The sequence below is a fragment of the Salvia splendens genome, chromosome 19, assembly GCF_004379255.2.
Source record: "Salvia splendens isolate huo1 chromosome 19, SspV2, whole genome shotgun sequence".
Classification (NCBI taxonomy): Eukaryota; Viridiplantae; Streptophyta; class Magnoliopsida; order Lamiales; family Lamiaceae; genus Salvia; species Salvia splendens.
The window spans coordinates 399,106-417,666 of record NC_056050.1 but is presented as its reverse complement, the minus strand read 5'-3'; the positions used below and the strand labels follow the sequence as shown (position 1 = coordinate 417,666).

The following is an 18,561-nucleotide window of genomic DNA, read 5'->3' as shown; positions in this document are numbered from 1 at the left end:
TGGAGTACTCCTGATTTTAGTTTTACTATGATCCGAAACGTAATTGCTAAAACCAGCTGAATTTCATTTTAGTCAATGTTTGCGGCTTAGTTAATATTAATACATTTGAATATTAGTAATGTATTTGATTTTGATACATTTCACTTTTATGAATATATATTACTTTGGCGGCGAAATTCGAACGTTAATCCGTTATAACGGTATGGTTAAGATTAATTTTTATCTTTTTTTAGTATTTTATTTGTAAGATTAGTACAGGCGTACAGCTCTTGACTTTAATAAAGTTTTAATTAAATATTTCGACATATAATTAATTAGGACCTATAATATCTCTTTTATTGACCAAAAATAGTCTTTATCAAGGTTTATTAGATGATATTAATTGACATTCGCTTCTAATACGAGTATAAGATTGGTTAAAATAAAATATGACAGTGAAATGTAACATGACATTAATAAAAAATTGTATGAAAGTACTCACAAATAAATAGTACTACTACTAATAATAATTTTCATCTTCTAATTCCCTACCCCCAAACCCCAATTAATATGAATAGCCCTGTAAATTGAATAAATAAAATTTCAAAATAAAAGGAGTATTAAACTCAGCTACATCAACTAATTATGTGGAAGTATATTTATGTGCTTTTTTAAGGAGTATCAAATTGTTAAAAACATCACTGAAATGTTAGCACGTATTAATTAGTTATATCATGTTTTTCATTGGAAGATCAAATAGAAGTATGTTTTTCAAATTAGTGTAGCAAAACTAAATAAAATAAAAACAACCTAAATTAAATACTTAAATGCAATAAACACAATGTACTAAATCTCGGTTTATAGTTCTATATAATAATATTAAAAATAAAAACTGTTAAACGTTTGTAAATTTGTATATTCATATATAAATAATAAACGTGACTTTATCATTACATGGAGATATATTATTAATTTGCTATTTAAATAAAGCATCAACTTATTCAAAAAGTTGCACTGAAAATACTACATTTAAATACTACTTGAACATATAATTAGCATAATTAATTAGAGGTTAAACAATGTTCGGAATATCTATTTGTTGAGCCGGCTTTTTTTTAGAGTTAAGGTTTAAAATTGGTCCTAAACATACGAGCATTTTACGATTTTTGTCATAAACTTTATCTTTTGGATTTTTTGGTCATGTACTGATGTACATTTCAAATCGGATTACATTTGGTCATGGACTAATAGTTCCGTTAAAAACTAGCGGCCAACGGGTTTAATCTCGATTTTGACCAAATTAGACTTTTAATTCTGATTTTTTACTCTCTAATTAATTCCCTAATTATTTTAGTGAATATTCATTTAAAATATCATAAATAAATTAATAGATTAGGGCCCCACAACAAATCCACCAGCATTCCGTCCAACATAAATCGTCTGATTTCCCCTGAAATTCCACTGCACCATCCTCACCTTCATCACCGTCTTCTTATCCACGCTCACCCACAAAATCAGATTATGCTCCATCTCCCCTCCGCCACACCAGATTGAGACATCGTGCACGCCGCCGCCCTCGCTGAATCTCGCCTTTGTCAAGTACACCGGGCTCCCAGAGAAATGCTCCGGCCGCGACACCAGCGCAAATTTATTTTTATGGTCAGAAACAAGTGTAGTTGAGAAATTAGGCTTTCCATGGCTTCAGAGTTGCAGGCATAGGAGTCGGAGTTCCGGTCAAGCGTATCGGGCAGTACACTACTAGAGCAAAAGTATCGGGATGGGCAGAGGGGCAAATTCAGCCTCCGCCGCCGTGAAATTGATCGGCTCGAAGCCAGTAACTGAATTCTTCTAGCTAAAGTGTCGTAGCATTTATGATCTCTCTCTCAACACTTGTTTCTGATTTCCATAACTAGGGTTTGAGAGGAAGAGGAAGGAAGAAGATGAAAGGTTAGAGGAAGGAAGAAGATGAAAGAAAAGGAGCGATGTGAGGAAGATGAAATAAGCCCTAATCTATTATTTATTTATGATATTTTAAATGAATATTTACTAAAATAATTAGGGAATTAATTAGGGAGTAAAAAATCAGAATTAAAAGTCTAATTTGGTCAAAATCGGGATTAAACTCGTTGACAGTTAGTTTTTAACGGAACTGTTAGTCCAGGACCAAATGTGATCCGATTTGAAATGTACAGGATCAAAAAATCCAAAAGATAAAGTTTAAGACCAAAATCGTAAAATAGTCATATGTTCAGGACTAATTTTGGCATTTGGTCTTTATTTTAAAACGAGACGATGATTATTATGTTTATGGTGGGACCGTGGGATCATAGGACAGCCTATAGATTAACAAGTTGTCCTAAAATAATTTATTTTTTGGAAAATAAATTAAATATTTTTGGGAGTGTATAATATTTATGGTAAAAATAATATTGCCATCTTTATTGATTTTGTATACTTATGGCAACTTTTGTCGTGCTGGAAAAAAGTTCGTAGGATTTTTTTGTTTAAAGACGAATGAAGTTGGTGATGACGAAAGTGAATCTAATGTACATTCATTATACATTTATACTTACCTCGAATTAAGAATAAATAATTATTCAAATACTATTTCGAAAAATAAATTAAATAATTTTACTGGAAGTGAATCATGACGAAAGTGAATATTGCGTGTGTATACACTTCAAATTAAGAAAAAAGAAACTAGGGAGTATTAAATTATTTATTTAAATTGGCTTGAAATATAGGGAGATATATTGATTTAAAACCTATTAGCATGGAAAAAATAATTTTAAAATTGTTACTCCTGATAATTCACTGCCTTGATGTGTAGTTTTTTTTAGAATTTTGGTGGAATTTCGATTCATAAATATCATCGTAATTTGTTTTGGCGCAATTATATGTGATGTTATAAATTTGTCTCACTTCTTATTTGTATTATTATTACTATATTATTATTATTATTATTATTATTTAGTCATGATATTTCAATGGTAATCCAAAGTGTATTTAGCTGATATTTTGGCACAAATGATATCCACAAAGGTCAACAATATTTTATTTTCTATGTCAATGATTTATAAAATTACAAGACTGTTCTAGAAGCTGTAATAAATTTTCCCAAGTTTCACAAGATGATAATAATAATAATTATTAGTACTCCATACACATAATTTTGACATCTATGGATTGCTTGTATCAATTGACTTTTACGCCATGGCTTATTTTTCTTTTCCTTCTTCATATAATGACAAAAATCTCTTCCAATGGGTGAATTATCATCCTTCAAATTTCCAAGTATTAGGTATGAAATGTGAAACCTAATTTTATTGCCTTTTATATTTAAATGTTATTTCCATTAAATCAACCGAAATCAATATTTAATTGGTAAAAGTGGCCGAATTAATATAATTGGATTGCACAGTCAATTTAATTTGATTAATTATAGCAATTTACAATAATTTACACACTTACACCCTAATTATTTTATTATTCATGCATCGGATCATGAAAACATGAACAGAAACCAGTTTAAATTATTTCATTATTGTAAATATAATAAAATCAGATTACATATTATAATAAGTAACTACTACTATGATATTATTGACTCTATACTCAGTTTAAAGTATTTCGATTAAATTGTGATTTGGTATTTACTTTTTAAAGATTTGAATAACAAATTGCTACTACAAAATTTCAAAAAATTTGCCAATTTAACATTGAAATTGTAAAATGAAAATAATTGAGACAATTGAAAATGGTAAAACATCATCGTTTAAAAATATAATACAAACTAGAATACTATTAATTTATAGGAAATACTCCGTAAAAGAGAGAGTATTTAATTTTATTTCGTATAAGAAAAAAAGAAAAAGGTTATGTGTGTTTGTGTGGTGGAGATGGGTCCCATTTCAAGAGTGGTAACGAGCTGGCAAATTCTCAGACAGACTGTTTCTCTTCACACACTACACACACTCATACTTCCTCCTCTTCAAATTCACCAATTTTCCTAATTTCAATTCATTCTTCTCCCTCTTTCTCTCTCTCTATATCTCAAAAAGAATCAATTTTTCCAACTTCCCTACAATCAAAATCCCCAAAATTTCCCCTTTTTTGCTAAAAATTCTGCTCTTTCGAAATGGCTGAGGAAACCAAGAAGACGGCTCCGGAGGCGGCGTGTGCGGCCGAGGAGGTGGCGGCGGTATCCGACGTGCCGGTGGCGGAGAAGCCCGCCGCCGTGAAGAAGGAGGTTCCCCCGCAGCCCGAGTCCGAGCCCGAGCCCGAAAAGAAGGTGGCCGATGAAGGAGAGAAGAAGGAGAAGGAGAAAGATGAATCCGCGCCGGCGCCGGCGGCGGAGGATGAGAAAATTGCTGAATCCGCCCCCTTTAAAGAGGAGAGCAACAAAGTCGACGATCTCGTCGATCCCGAGAAGAAAGCTCTCGATGAACTCAAGCTCCTAATTCAAGATGCCCTCAACAAGCACGAGTTCACCGCGCCGCCGCCTCAGCCGCCGGCCATGGCGGAGGAGAAGAAGGCAGAAACAGAAGCAGAAGAAAAACCAGAAGAAAAGAAAGAAGAAGAGACCAAAACCGAAGAGAAAAAAGAAGCCGAAGAGATAAAAATCGAATCTTGCGAAGCCCCACCTGCTGAAACTCCGGCGCCGCCTCCTGCGGCGGAGGAGCCGGCGGTGGAGAAGAAGCCGGAAGAAGCAAAGATCGAATCTTGCGAGGCCGCGGAGGAGATTAAGGAAACCATAGTCCATGAAGTCACCGCTCCCACCCCACCCCCCTGCGAGGAGCCCGCCACCGCCCCCGCGGCGGAGGAAGAAGCTCCCCCGCCGCTGGCGCCGGAGGAGATCTCGATCTGGGGCGTCCCTCTCCTTGCCGACGAGAGGAGCGACGTGATCCTCCTCAAATTCTTGAGGGCTCGTGATTTCAAAGTGAAGGAGGCTTTCACCATGCTGAAAAACGTGGTAGCGTGGAGGAAAGAATTCAAGATGGAATCTTTACTCGAAGAGGAGGAATCCGCCGTTGTTGAAGGGCTTGAGAAAGTTGTGTTCTTGAGTGGTGTTGACAAAGAGGGCCACCCCGTTTGCTACAATGCTTTTGGGGCCTTTCAGGATAAGGATTTGTATAACAAAACCTTTGGTGATGCTGAGAAAAGGGGTAAATTCTTGAGGTGGTATATTCTGTTGTTGGAGAAGAATATCAGGAAATTTGATTTCAGCCCTGATAGCATCTGCACCATTGTTCAAATCACTGATCTTAAGAATCTGCCTGGTTTGATTCTCTTCAAGAAAGATTTTAGGCAGGCTACTAATGAGGCACTTCAGCTTCTCCAAGATAACTACCCTGAGTTTGTTGCCAAACAGGTACTTTCTCTCTCTCTCTCTCACACACACATACCCACACTGAAGTTTCATTTTTTTGACTTGGGATGTTGTTTAAATTGTCTGTATGCTTGTTCTTGAATGTGTTGCTTTAGTCTTGATTGATGAATGGTGTTTTTGTGTGTGTTTCTTGCAATTTGATTGTGTGTTTTGGGTATTACCACCATGAGTTTGTTGCTAAACAGGTACTCTCTCTCACACACACATTCCTACAGTAAAGATTCAATTTTTATGACTTGGGATGCTGTTTAACTTGTCTTTATGTTTGTTCTTTAATTTGGTTGATTTAGTTTCATTGATGGATTGGTGGTTTTGTGTGTGTTAATGTGTTTTAACTAGAATTGGTTTTGTTGTGAAGGTGTTCATCAATGTTCCATGGTGGTATGTGGCTTACAATAGGTTGATCAGTCCATTCTTGACTCAAAGAACCAAGAGCAAGTTTGAGTTTGCTGGCCCTACTAAGACTACTGAGACCCTCTTCAAGTCAGTAACTTTTTTTATTTACCAATTTTGATGATTATTTGAATTCATATAGTTTTAATAATTGAAAAAATTCTACTTGTTATTAGGTACATAGCACCTGAGCAAGTCCCAGTTCAATATGGTGGCCTAAGCAAGGAGGGTGAGGCAGAATTCGCCACTGCTGATTCTGCAACAGAGGACACCATCAAGCCAGCGGGCAAGCACACGGTTGAGATCCCGGTCACTGAGGTAGGCTTCGTTTATTCGATCTCAAATCAATGAAAACCCGATGTCTAATGGTGATTCTTGAATTTTGTATGCAGGCTTGCACAGTGGTGTGGGAGGTGAGGGTGGTGGGCTGGGAGGTCTGCTACGGGGCGGAGTTTGTGCCCTCGGTGGAGGGGGGATACACGTGGATCGTGCACAAGTCAAGGAAGATTGGGCCGGGGGACGAGCAGGTGGTCAGTGGCAGCTTCAAGATTGGTGAGACTGGCAAAGTTGTGCTTACATTTGACAACCAAACATCAAAGAAGAAGAAGCTTCTCTTCAGGTTCAAGACTAAGCCCTCTGAATGAATGAAAGAATGAAGAGAAGGAAGAGGGTGGTTTTTCTTTCCTTTGTTCAGTCACATAATTCTTTTTTACTTGATTTGTGTTTAAAGAGAAGGAAAACTTAGTTGGTGTTGGGAAATGTTGTTGATTCTATATTTGTTTGTTGGTTGTTATTACAAACTGAAGTTTTTTGGTTGTTGGATTGCTGTGTAACAAAAACTTGGAATTCAAGTACATATGTTTAAGGAATGGGTTAAATTAATATGAAACAGAAATGTTTATCCTTTTTGCCTCTTTGTTAGAGCATCCACAATAGCGCCTAGCCGAGCGCCGGCGCTAGGCGGTCTATTGCAGCCGCCCAGCGATTTTCGCGAAAAAAAACCGCCTAGCGCTCGGCGGTTCCGTGGCGCTAGGCGGTGCGCTAGGCGCTATTGCAGCGTCCGGATCGACTAGCGCACCGCCTAGCGGGAATTTTTAAATTTTTTTTTGTTTCCGAAACACTATATATACGCGACTTGCCCGTCATTTTCATTCGCACCACTTGTTAATTATGTAATTTTTTTAATTAATGTACTTTTTAAATTTTAATAATATTATTGAATTTTCTCGTATATGTATTGTAAAATAAATTGCGTATTTTGTGTGATTGTTAATTATTTGTTTTATATAATTTTGAGTGATGTGGCTATTGATGTGGCTGGGCTATTTATGATGTGGCTAGGCTATGGCTGGGCTATTTATGATGTGGCAGGAGGATTTTTAGTGTTGATGATGTGGCAGGTGGAGTTTGTGGCTGGGCTATTGCTGAGCTATTCCTATCGTTGATGGCCTTAGAGTAGAAATGTGGCAGCAACTTTTATTACTACTACCTTCTTGTTGGTGTTTTTCTCGATGTTTGTCCCAATTTTTTTCATGGATGTTGATGTCTATAAAACTGTGTGTGGGGCAGTACATGGTAGAATATGCCAATGTGTCAAATTCTTGCATGTGTTAGTCATTCAATGCAAAGTCCAAGTGGATGTTTTTATTTTGTATCTCAACAAATATGGAGTTGGATCCCCTGCGGTGCACAGCAGTGCGGTGCACAGCAGTGCGGTGCACAGCAGTGCTGTGCACCTCACACCACAATAAAAAAATATTTTTTTTTATTATTAAAAAATTATGTTGTGAGGTGCACAGCACTGCTGTGCACCGCAGGGGATCCAACTCCCAACAAATATACCCTAGAAATGGGACCATATGCTAATTTGGAACACACTTGTACCATTGGGATGTAACATGTATTTTTGGTCCATCTATTTAATTTTCTTTTGTACTAGTTGTGCATCATACTAGATATGAGATGATTTGGTGGTGGTTGGAATAAGAGATGTTTTTGGTCCATCTATTCAATTTTCATTTGTAGTTATGACATACATGATGGCATCATACTAGATAAGAAATGATTTGGTGATGGTTGGAACTTGGAATCAAAGATGTTAATCTTATCCAAAACTAATAAGATTAGACTGACTATGACAATAAAATACCAATAATAAATAAGGGTTGGAGTTGAAAATTTTTAATTTTTTTTAGAACGGCTTGAACTGATAGTTCGACAATTGAAAACTTCTTAGTTTGAATGTATAGGAATGATATGTCAAGAAAAATGTAGGCAACATCATTGTGTTATTTCTTATACACCAAAACCATGCACATGGGGAGTAGCATAAGACTTGGGGATATATTATCAAAATTATACAGTCACTATAGTAAAATATTTTTTTAAAGCCATTGGATTAAAGCATTAAGGGATCAAAAAAGATGAGATTGACAGTCATAATCTTGAAAATATTTAAATAGAACAGTTAAAATAAATCAAGAAAGTAGAAAGCAAATATTGTTAGGCACTTTACAGACAAAAATGGTTTCATTTCAACAGTTTTATAATTTGTAATCAGTTTGTCAGAAGCACACTTCTATTTGAAACAAAAAAACAAATATTTAGACAACAGTTAAGATTCTTTCTGAAATTCAAATATTTTATTGTAGAAACACCTGCAAATGAAATTGAATTTGGCTTAAAATAAAGTTTGGATTCTAATCATTCTTCCCACCTACTTAAATTAAATATAAAATGTTTCATCATCAATTATCAGCACACGTTGTAGCCCACATTTTATAAAATAATCACAAAAAATGGATTCCACCAATAATTTTGCAACCCCACAAACTAGGCTTTTATCATCCTCTTTTCCCCAAAATATTACTGGGATTTTTCTTTCCCCTAATTTATCTTTATTAGCTGGAAATATCGACGGAAGATTTTCTTTTTATTAATTATATTTGAATGAATTCTGTAATTCTTTCATTAGTCTTTCCTCATCCTTACATGGGCACACGATTTCTTGGATTAATTTTAATTTATATTTAATTATTTTATTATATGTTTTGTTATGTGAGGATACATCATTAAGTTGACAAAAGAAAACTCATAAAGTATAAATTAATAATAATAGTTTGAGCTGTTTTGGCTTTAATAGTGGGAAGACATTTCTCCTTCGCATGATCTCCAGCTTGATTTCTTTAATTATTCATCCATCTTTTATTTAAAACTTTTCCCTTTTCTAGAAGCTATTGATTTCTATAAGAGCATCTCCAATGGCGGACGTCCGGTCGGACGTCCGTGACGGGCGACCGGGACGTCCGCCATTGTGGCGTCGAAGGTCGGATACGGACGTCCCGTGAGGACGTCGGGTGTCCTCGGACGTGCGGGCGACGGGCGGGCGGACGTCCGCCATTGTGGAGTGGGTCGGACGTCCGGGTCGGACGTCCGGTAATTAATTTTTTTTTAAACTCTCGTATTTTTCTTTTTTTGAATGAGCCGGGGATATTGGACTATGTATTTTTCTTTTTTTGAATGACTATGTATTTGTTTTTTTTCTAACTATATTTTTTTTTATGTTTTATGACTATGTATTTTTGCCCGTATTTTGCTTTCCCGTATTCCGTGTCAAAATTATAATTCCGTTTTTACGTAATTACATTATTGTGATTTTTTTATTGCGGGAAGTCCTAGTGGGAAGGGCGATGAGAAGGGCGGATTGTGCAGGGGATGTCCTAGTGACGTGGCAGTGGGATGGGAAGTCCTAGTGACGTGGCAGGAGGTGGTTTTGGGATGTCCTAGTTAGAGATGCCCACCGGTTCCGGCGGTTAACTGGCAAACCGGAACCGGCGGTTCCGGTTCCGAACCGGAACCGCGGCAAATTTCCTGAACCGGAACTGTTACAAATCGGGTCGCGGTCCGGTTCAGGTTCAAGTTTTTTCGAACCGGAACCGTCACCGAACCGGCGGTTCGGGATGGTTCGGAACCACCGGTTAACCGACGGAACTGCCGGTTCGGGCACGCAAATCAAGGCAGCAGGGGGATGGGTGGAGGGGGCAGCTTTTCAGCGGAAAAATCGGTCGGTTCCGGCGGTTTTTGGGCGGTTAACCGCCGGTTAACCGTGAAAACCGGCGGTTAACCGCCGGTTCAGGGGCTGTCGGAGGCGGCGCGGGTCACGAGGCGACGTGGCGCAACTTTTGGCAGACGGTTTGTTGACCGAACCGGCGGTTTTCCGCCGAAACCGCCGATTTTCCGAAATTCAAAATTTTTTTTATTTCATATTTCAAATTCCAATTCTTCCATTTCCCCCCATTTTTTATCTATAAATACCCCCCTCTACGACCATGAAGTGGTCGTTGTCGTGGTCGTGGACAACCTCCTCAACCCCCATTTTTTATCTATAAATGCGCTACAACACCGCTCACCAGGTACGTGCTCCTCCTAGTCCTTCCACATTTGATTTTAGTAGCGGGGAGTTTAGCAATGTCATAATTGATCCAGACGTAGTATCACAATTGCAAGATCTATACGGTATTACAACCAATAGGACTAGAGCGACTAGTGAGTTAGATATATATTTGGAATCGCGCTCTATTTTTCAAGATGCAGGTCCTCATACGCAACAAATTGACGTCCTTAATTGGTGGGGAACACATGACAAAGAGTTTCCGATACTATCCATCATGGCTAAGGAGATTTTCGCCGTTCCCGCTTCCACCGTCGCGTTGAGCAAGCTTTTAGTGTCGGCGGTTGTGTCCTAGACGATAAAAGGAGCAATCTCTCCGCCAAGAACATGGAAGCCACTATGCTACTTGATGATTGGGCAAAGGCGGACATGAGGGCACAAGAGCCGGATTTCGACTTCCGTGTAGAGAGTGATGGTGAAGAATTTTCCTCCGATGGCGATGACGAGGTCAGAAGCGAGAGCACTCAACAATAGCAATGACAGGGGGCGGTGAACGGCGAGCACGGCCGACCAAATAGGTAAGCAAGGTAAGAGAACTACGTGGGCTTTGATTCCTCAATAAAATTGTGGATATGTAGGCAACTCAACTTAAATTTGAAAAGTTTAACTTTGAAAGTTTAAGTTGAGCTCAAGCCCTTTTCAATTTTTTTTCTTCCCCCATTTCATGTTTTTTTCAATGTAAATTATATTACATTGTTGTATGTTGTATACTTGTATACTTGTAGTTGTAGTCTTGTAGATGTATTATGTATATGTATTGTAATTTGTAATGTATCGTTGTCCGTTACAACTCAAACTCAATAAAATTGATATCATTTTCTCCTTATTCACCGTATTTCTATTTGAATTTTACATTGTCTTGTTCCAATTTGTTATATAAATCCAAATTTCAAATTAAAAACAAAAAAAAAACGAACCGCGAAACCGCCGATTCCGAACCGGAATCGCCTAAACCGCCGGAAAAACCGGCGGTTCCGAACCGGAACCGGAACAGTGAAATAGCCTCACGGTTCGGTTCCGGTTCCACCTTCGACAAAACCGGAACCGGCGGTTCCGAACCGGAACCGGCGGTTCCGAACCGTGGGCAACACTAGTCCTAGTGGATATCCGAGTGGGACATCCGCCCACTGGAGATGCTCTAAAGTCTTCTTATTTAAGTCATTATTTTGTGCGCTTGTTTCTTTCATTACAGAATCTAGATTAAATTAGGCCCTAAAAAAGAATCTGAATTTTATCATGAACTGATGTTTTACCAAACAATAATGATTTTTTCGAAGAAAACTAGACACAAACTTAGATATGACATTATATTCCATTTGTAGTTTTATTTTTTCAATTGTGCTGTGTGATTAACATCAGTATTTACTTCTTCTCCATCAAGAAAAGGAAAGGAACATTAATCTTTACTCTTTACACATACAACAAACATTCTTTTATTTACTCAACTTTTTTGCTATAATATTAATAATATTTTATAGCATATATGAACTGGCTTATATCTAAGTCAACTATGCTAAAATTAACTTATACTTCTATCTTATAAGGCTGTCTTGTATCTTTGTTTTCATTGAGTGGCTTGCATTCTTCCTTCTAGATATATTTCTCCTCATGGTGTTTTATTTTTTTTAAAAAGTCATAATTGCATACTATTAAAACTCATTATTGCATACTACTATTAAATTATTATGTTAATAATGGAACTCAATGGGTGTGGTCGATGGCTATGAGCTCGTCTATCTTTAATTGAGTAGTGGGTTCAGAGGATCGATCCCTGCCTTTGGGTATGGAGTAGTCTTAAATCCTTGTCTCACCCATCAATGTGCCTACAAATCAGCACGGGAAATAGTCATTGAGCCCGCAGGTAGATACCCTTGGTAATTAAAAAAATGTTAATAATGGAGTAAAAAATAAAACTATATGGATATTTTCATAAGTAAACTTTGATAGTATATATACTTTTAAAAGTATACTACATTATGTTTGTTTTTATATATAAATTTGTCATTTTTTGGATTTTGCTGTCCAAAGAAAAGGACCAGATAGCCCTATTTATGTCACCTTACGTGAAAAAAAGTACAATAATTCTCTGACAATTTCATGATCATTAAATACTTTGCAAGGTGCAAATGTTTGGTGCTTCAGCTCTATGCACATTCTCGTGTTCCTATCAACCGATTTCATGTCTTTTGGGGTGATAAATTATAAGTTGTGGTGGAAACTGAGTTATTAATTATAATTATATTATATAAATGGGTTAATTTATTGGCAGTACTAGCAATATGTACATAAAATTGCTTTGAGTCTTTCATCTATGTTGAGAAAATAAATGCTTACATTAGCTTTTCTCATATGACTAATCTTTAATTTCTTTTATATATACTTTATTTAAGCATAATCTATTTTTTAGATTATAATAACATAAAAGCCATCGTTGATGTCATTTAAAATTTTGAAATTACATACAAATGAAGCTCGTTGTCCATTTCCATATAACTTCAAATAAATAATAAAACAATAATCAGAACTTTGAATTTTATGTAAGTTATAAAAACTTAAGGGCAAATACCTGAAAAATACACACAAACTAAATATCAGACCTTTACAACGAAATTTCAATGTGCTGAAAGAACTCTAAATTTCTACAAAATTTATTTCCATCCAAATTGAATCCATGTGGTGCCGGAGTGACCAACACGATATTTTATTGGTCTAAAGATTGCATGTTGGAAGGTCTAACTAAACCAAATTGATGCTATTTTTGTCAAAAATACTCCCTCTGTCTATCATTATACGGCCATATTTAATCGAGCACAAGTTTTTAAAATGTAATAAAAAGAGAGTGAAAAAATGTGTGGTCCATTACCAAAATGGTAAAAGACAAATGAGACTTGTATTGGTGGACGGATGAAAATGTCAAAATGAGACATTTATTAGTGGACGTATGAAGTATTAAATACTATCAAATTGCATATAAAAAAATTCACCTATTAATCACCAAAATGACATAGTTTAATTTGTTTTGATATGTTGATTTGTCATTTCAATACTAACATGCAAAGTTCATTTATTTGAGAGTAAGTGAAAATTTGAATGGGCAAACTAGATTTAGGAAAAAGGACCCAATAATTTAAAACTATTATTGGGCCTTTTGGACTCTTAACGACGTTGTAAAAATAAATAAATTATGGCCCAAACGATTTCAAAACTAACTAACGAATATGAAAGAAAAAATAAAATTGCACAAGCAAATGAAAAAAGGAAAAGAGGAAAAATTTAGAAATCGAAGACAAAGCGTAGCCATCGGTTGAAATCGGAGAGAATTTGTTTGTTGATTGGGAGAAAGAGAGATTCCGGAGTCAAAAGTGGAAAGGAATTGTAGCAATTTTGTCGAAAACAATTCAAAATGGTGGAAAACAAAGCTGAGATTCCAGAGAAGTACGATTTGAATGCGAAATGGGATGCCTGTGTTGATTTAAGCGTGCGCCGCTTCGTCTACTCCTCTTTCGCCGGCGGTTTTGCCGGACTTCTTCTCTTCCGTGAGTGTTTCTTTCTCAGATTAATTTGTTTTTCAGTTTTGTGAATCGACATTTTGCGGAATTTGTGGTTTCGGTGTTTTGAGCTGGATTATTTTATGGATTTAGGTTTTTGTGTTATGGAGAGGAAGAGAATGTATGTGATTGGGGGTAGATCGAGCTGTGATTTGCAATTTGTATCATATGCTAAATTTGTTGCTGAATGATTGTGTTTTTTTTTTTGAATTGTTGCTGAATGATTGTAAATGTAGAATGCAGAATGTGTGCTGAATTTGTTTCTACAATTCAACTTTTTGTTATAGATTGGTTGTGATTAGCAGAGTTTTTTCTATCATGATGAGATTTTCTTTCTGCATTTTCATACCAATTTGTTGAATGCATATTTACTCGATTTTTATCGATCAGTTTAACCAATCAGTCAGCTATGTCAAATGTTGCATCAGGAAGTCCTGTAACGCGCTGGGCTTCAGTAGCGTTTGGTGCCGGGCTGGGGTTCGGCTCTGCATATTCAGAGTGTGCTCATAAGTTCGATACTTCGTCACGAAAATTGACTCCTAACGTTCCTGAGACTCCTCTGCCTGAGGTAAGTAAATGAGTCAGTGACATCACGGATTGTATTATATTGCTTTCATCTGGAGATATGACGGTCACATTGTCTTTTATACGTTCCATTCGAGTAGTAAATCATGAATTTCTTGCTAATAAGAGTGTGGTTGTACTATTCTAGTATTTCCTTTTCTGGACTTTTGATTGAATGTGTTAGTGGTTTTCTGGTATCTGATTAGCATAATATACACTTTGAGCTATTGAGTAAACAGAGGTGGTATATGAAGATTTTATCGTTGCGTGTTTGTCTGGTGATAGTAGGGAGTTTGTGTAGTCTACCTTGAGGCCAATTCCCCATGCTTTTGCCTTTCTGCTATCTTTCTTATCAGATTAACCGTCTGCCTCTGGCTATAAATGTTTTGATGCATGTTAATCCCTAAGGGTGTTTTTTTATTTGAGTCATATGATTGATTGATTAAACATAGGATTGAATATTTGAAGGATAAGAGATGATGAAACAAACTAAAAGTTGTCATATAAATTTGAGATTAGTGGGGTATAGGTACGTAGATGAGAATGCGTCAGCTTAGACAGTCGGTATTCTGATGTGAGTTTGAAATGTGTTTTTCTTTATTTGTCGAAACAGCTTCACCCCTTCCCCTGCCCGTCTCATATTTGTTATCATTTTGAACAATGAATCTAATCATTGCAGAGCATAGAAGAATAGAGCAACAACTTCAGGCCATATTTTCCCTATATTTTCATCTTCTTGACTTAGAGGATGCATTTCCAAGATTATTGTTCTGGCCACTCAATAACACAACAATGTATTGCATTGTTTTCACGAATGCTATCTCTTATCTACTGAATCTCTGTCAGGGAGAAGCTAAACACAAGTCAAAGAGGAGAATAACCAGTATTGTTTTGAGGTAATTGACATGTTTCCTGTGTGTTAAGGATCTTATTTCCCTCCTGAGTGAAAATAACTCTGCATTTCAGACGAGTTTACGATGTTGAATGAACTAACAATATGCTCAACCCTAGTCAGAGATTGCGATGATCCTTGTTTACGAATGTTGGCTCATAATTTACTTTTAATGTAAAGGGTTATGAGAAATCACCTAGGCTTTGAAGTAGAAATGAAAAAGGAAATGTGCAATACCCGACTCATTTAAATATTGGGCTATTCGAGCTCCACTCCGCCTTATATCTTATTGTTCAACATACCTTGAGTTTGGGCGATGTGAGCTCAACTTCGGCTTGTATGATACTCCATTAGTTTAAATTGTTTTTGAGGTTCAACTTCTCAATTTATTTTTAAATACTATAAAATGTGCTATTCATCAAAAACAAACTCCATTGAAGACTTAACGTACTGCCTCGCTCGATTGATAGTCCGCAAACATGTTTACAACAAACGAATCTTCATACATTTCACTATCCCAATTAACTAAGCACTAATAAACACAAACTTGGTTCGATAAAGCTATCGAGTTTAAAATCAGGCTCAGACTCAGACTCAGACTCGTCTCGTTCACGAGCTTTCTTTTCGAACCGGCTAGCTCCATCCATTGCTCTATAATACTCCATACATTTTTTGAGTACATAGATTCCATAGTTTTCACACCAGGCCCACATATGAGTCCATTAACTATACATTACAAATAAAGCCCATAAATTATAATAAAAAAAAGCCTAAATAACCGGCCCACTAAGAAGAGGGCTCAATTAGGTTAGACCCCCAATATAAATGAAGCTAGGGTTTCTCTTCCCCATTTCCAACCTCTCCTGCATCTCTTCACACACTACACACAGTGAGCTGCAATGGCGCCGAAGCAGAAGACCCGCAATCCGGAGCTCATTCCCGGCGTCCGCAAGGTCTCCCGCTCCCAGATGTACCACAAGCGCGGTCTCTGGGCGATCAAGGCCAAAAACGGAGGCAAATTCCCCGTCCACGCCAAGCAGGAGACACTCGCCGCCGTCGAGGAGAAGCCGCCTAAGTTTTATCCCGCTGACGACATCAAAAAGCCTCTCTCCAACAAGCGCACGGCGAAGCCTACCAAGCTCAGGTTTTTTATTTTGCTAGGGTTTTGTGTTGGTGATTTTTTAATTTGGATTTTATCTGATTTTTGGTGAAATTGTTTTGCTGTAGAGCGAGTGTTACTCCGGGAACTGTGTTGATCATTTTGACCGGGAGGTTTAAGGGGAAGAGAGTTGTGTTTTTGAAGCAGCTCACTTCTGGATTGCTCCTTGTCACTGGTGAGATTTTTATATTTTATGCCAGATTTGATTGGATGATTGCTTAGGTAGATATTAGGTGTTTGATTTATTATCCAAATGTACATTGTTTATGCAGAGCTCATATTAAACTCGTTGTTTGTGTTGAAATGTTTGGTGTATAATTGATCTGTTTGCCTTCGAAGAAGGTGTAAATTATGACGATGTTGTCTTTTATTCCCTTAGTGTATTCACTTCGTCGCAGATATTTTCAGTTGTTTTAGTAATTGAAATTGTTGAACAGCAAGCTTTTCTGTTGATGCTCTAGTGAGTTTATCCAAATTGGTTTTTGTCCCCATAGTGCATTGTAATTAGTGGATTAACTTAATTACCTCTTTGAATTTTCCATGAGAAATTGATTAGTAATTGTTATTATGCCCTTCTGGTTCAATTTGCTCTTTTTTCAGTCTTGAGTTGAGGTATTAGTTATTGTAGTAATCATATATCATCACCGTAGTTGTGTTTGATGCTGTGGATGGAGACTGGATTTTCTATGTTTTGACTCAGCTATGTCTGTATCTCATGTGGTGATTCACCTTTTTTGGGGCAAGCTATATTAAATTCTTGTATTGCCCAAGTGATTTAATCACCAGACATCAATCCCCTTCTGTTGATTCCATGTTTTGGTCCTCTGTTTCGGTTGACCTCTCACATCTTATCCGGAGGGGGAGCTCTCATATCCTATTGCCTTGGGTAGTGGGTTGCCACAATTACCTCTTGGGACTTGCCATGAGAGATACATTTATTACATCTTTACTTACGTAGTGTTAAGGGAATTATGCACGTCTAGAGGCAATTATATTTCACACCAAGCCCATTTTCATTGGATTGTGTTATTTGATGATAATGTGGATCTTGGTAGATGTTGAGCCAGAATCTTGAATGTGGTCATTTATTTCTTTCTATTGCTGCTACAGGTCCCTACAAGGTCAATGGAGTTCCCTTAAGACGTGTCAACCAGACTTACGTCATTGGAACCTCCACCAAGGTTGACATTTCAGGCGTGGATGTTTCCAAGTTTGATGACAAGTACTTTGGAAAGAAAGTCGAGAAGAAAAAGAAGAAGGGAGAGACCGAGTTCTTTGAGGCTGATAAGCAGGTTTGTATCACACATCATATTGACAACACATGAATGGTTTCTGAGCTGTTTTGTTCGGCTTCCAATGGTGCATGCTGTAAAAATGCAGGAGAAGAACACACTCCCAGCTGAGAAGAAGGATGACCAGAAGGCTGTTGATGCTCTGTTGTTAAAGGCTTTGGAAGCTGTCCCGGATCTGAAGGCTTATTTGGGAGCAAGGTTCTCGTTGAAGGCTGGCACGAAACCACATGAGTTGGTGTTTTAGACTAATTTTGAGTCGTAGTCACTATTTTGTTATTTATTGTCTGCCTTTTTGTCACTTGAACTTAATCTCTTTAAGGGTTGTATTGGGACGAATATTTCTCTCGTATAAACTTTATGAAAGTTTTGTATGTCATATTACTTTATTTTTATATGAAATTTTACCAATAATCAGGAGAGTGTTATGAGCTTCTTTCGACTCTAAAGTTACTTAGAATTAGTAAGACATTTTTTATGGACCATTTTACATTCGATGAATGTGAGTCTAGGCTTACATGCCTAAGTCTAGACAAAACCCAGAAATTATAAAAGCTTAGTCGTATCACATGTATTGTCAGGTTTGTCAACACTCACTATATACACTTCAACACATTCTGAAAACAAATTTGTGAATATAAATGTCGATTATATTATATAGATATAAATATTAGAGATGACTTCATAATTTTAGAATATAAAATTGAAGTAATCTGTTTCATCGAGATTAATTTAAATAGGAAGAAGATTTGATTTAGTATATCCTTATAGATATTTGTTGGGTATATTTTCAACCAATAATAGAAAAGATTTGGTATTGATCCTTGTTTTACAGAAGAAATTAATCACAACCCAAGAAATAAATGTAGGGTTGAGGAGAGAACTAACAATGGCGAAA

At 36.8% G+C, this 18,561-nt stretch overlaps 3 protein-coding genes across 4 annotated transcripts; all 3 read left to right on the top strand.

Moving 5' to 3' along the window:
- Positions 1–3,934: 3,934 nt before the first annotated feature.
- On the top strand, positions 3,935–6,665 carry LOC121779991 (patellin-3-like). Its single transcript, XM_042177505.1, has 4 exons — positions 3,935–5,350; positions 5,727–5,851; positions 5,938–6,079; positions 6,154–6,665. The coding sequence occupies exons 1-4, from the start codon at positions 4,118–4,120 to the stop codon at positions 6,403–6,405; spliced, it is 1,752 nt and encodes a 583-aa protein (XP_042033439.1). The 5' UTR covers positions 3,935–4,117; the 3' UTR covers positions 6,406–6,665.
- A 6,776-nt stretch (positions 6,666–13,441) lies between these two features.
- LOC121780198 lies at positions 13,442–15,612 on the top strand. 2 transcript variants are annotated; one of them, XM_042177721.1, is made up of 3 exons: positions 13,442–13,747; positions 14,188–14,327; positions 15,170–15,612. In XM_042177721.1, the coding sequence occupies exons 1-3, from the start codon at positions 13,615–13,617 to the stop codon at positions 15,221–15,223; spliced, it is 327 nt and encodes a 108-aa protein (XP_042033655.1). In that variant the 5' UTR covers positions 13,442–13,614; the 3' UTR covers positions 15,224–15,612. The 2 variants fall into 2 exon arrangements, with proteins under 2 accessions (XP_042033655.1, XP_042033656.1); XM_042177722.1 differs by having other exon boundaries at positions 15,003–15,612.
- A 442-nt stretch (positions 15,613–16,054) lies between these two features.
- Positions 16,055–18,077, top strand: LOC121780197 (60S ribosomal protein L6-like). The gene is made up of 4 exons (XM_042177720.1): positions 16,055–16,359; positions 16,443–16,549; positions 17,485–17,666; positions 17,755–18,077. The coding sequence occupies exons 1-4, from the start codon at positions 16,115–16,117 to the stop codon at positions 17,908–17,910; spliced, it is 690 nt and encodes a 229-aa protein (XP_042033654.1). The 5' UTR covers positions 16,055–16,114; the 3' UTR covers positions 17,911–18,077.
- The last annotated feature ends 484 nt before the right edge of the window (positions 18,078–18,561 follow it).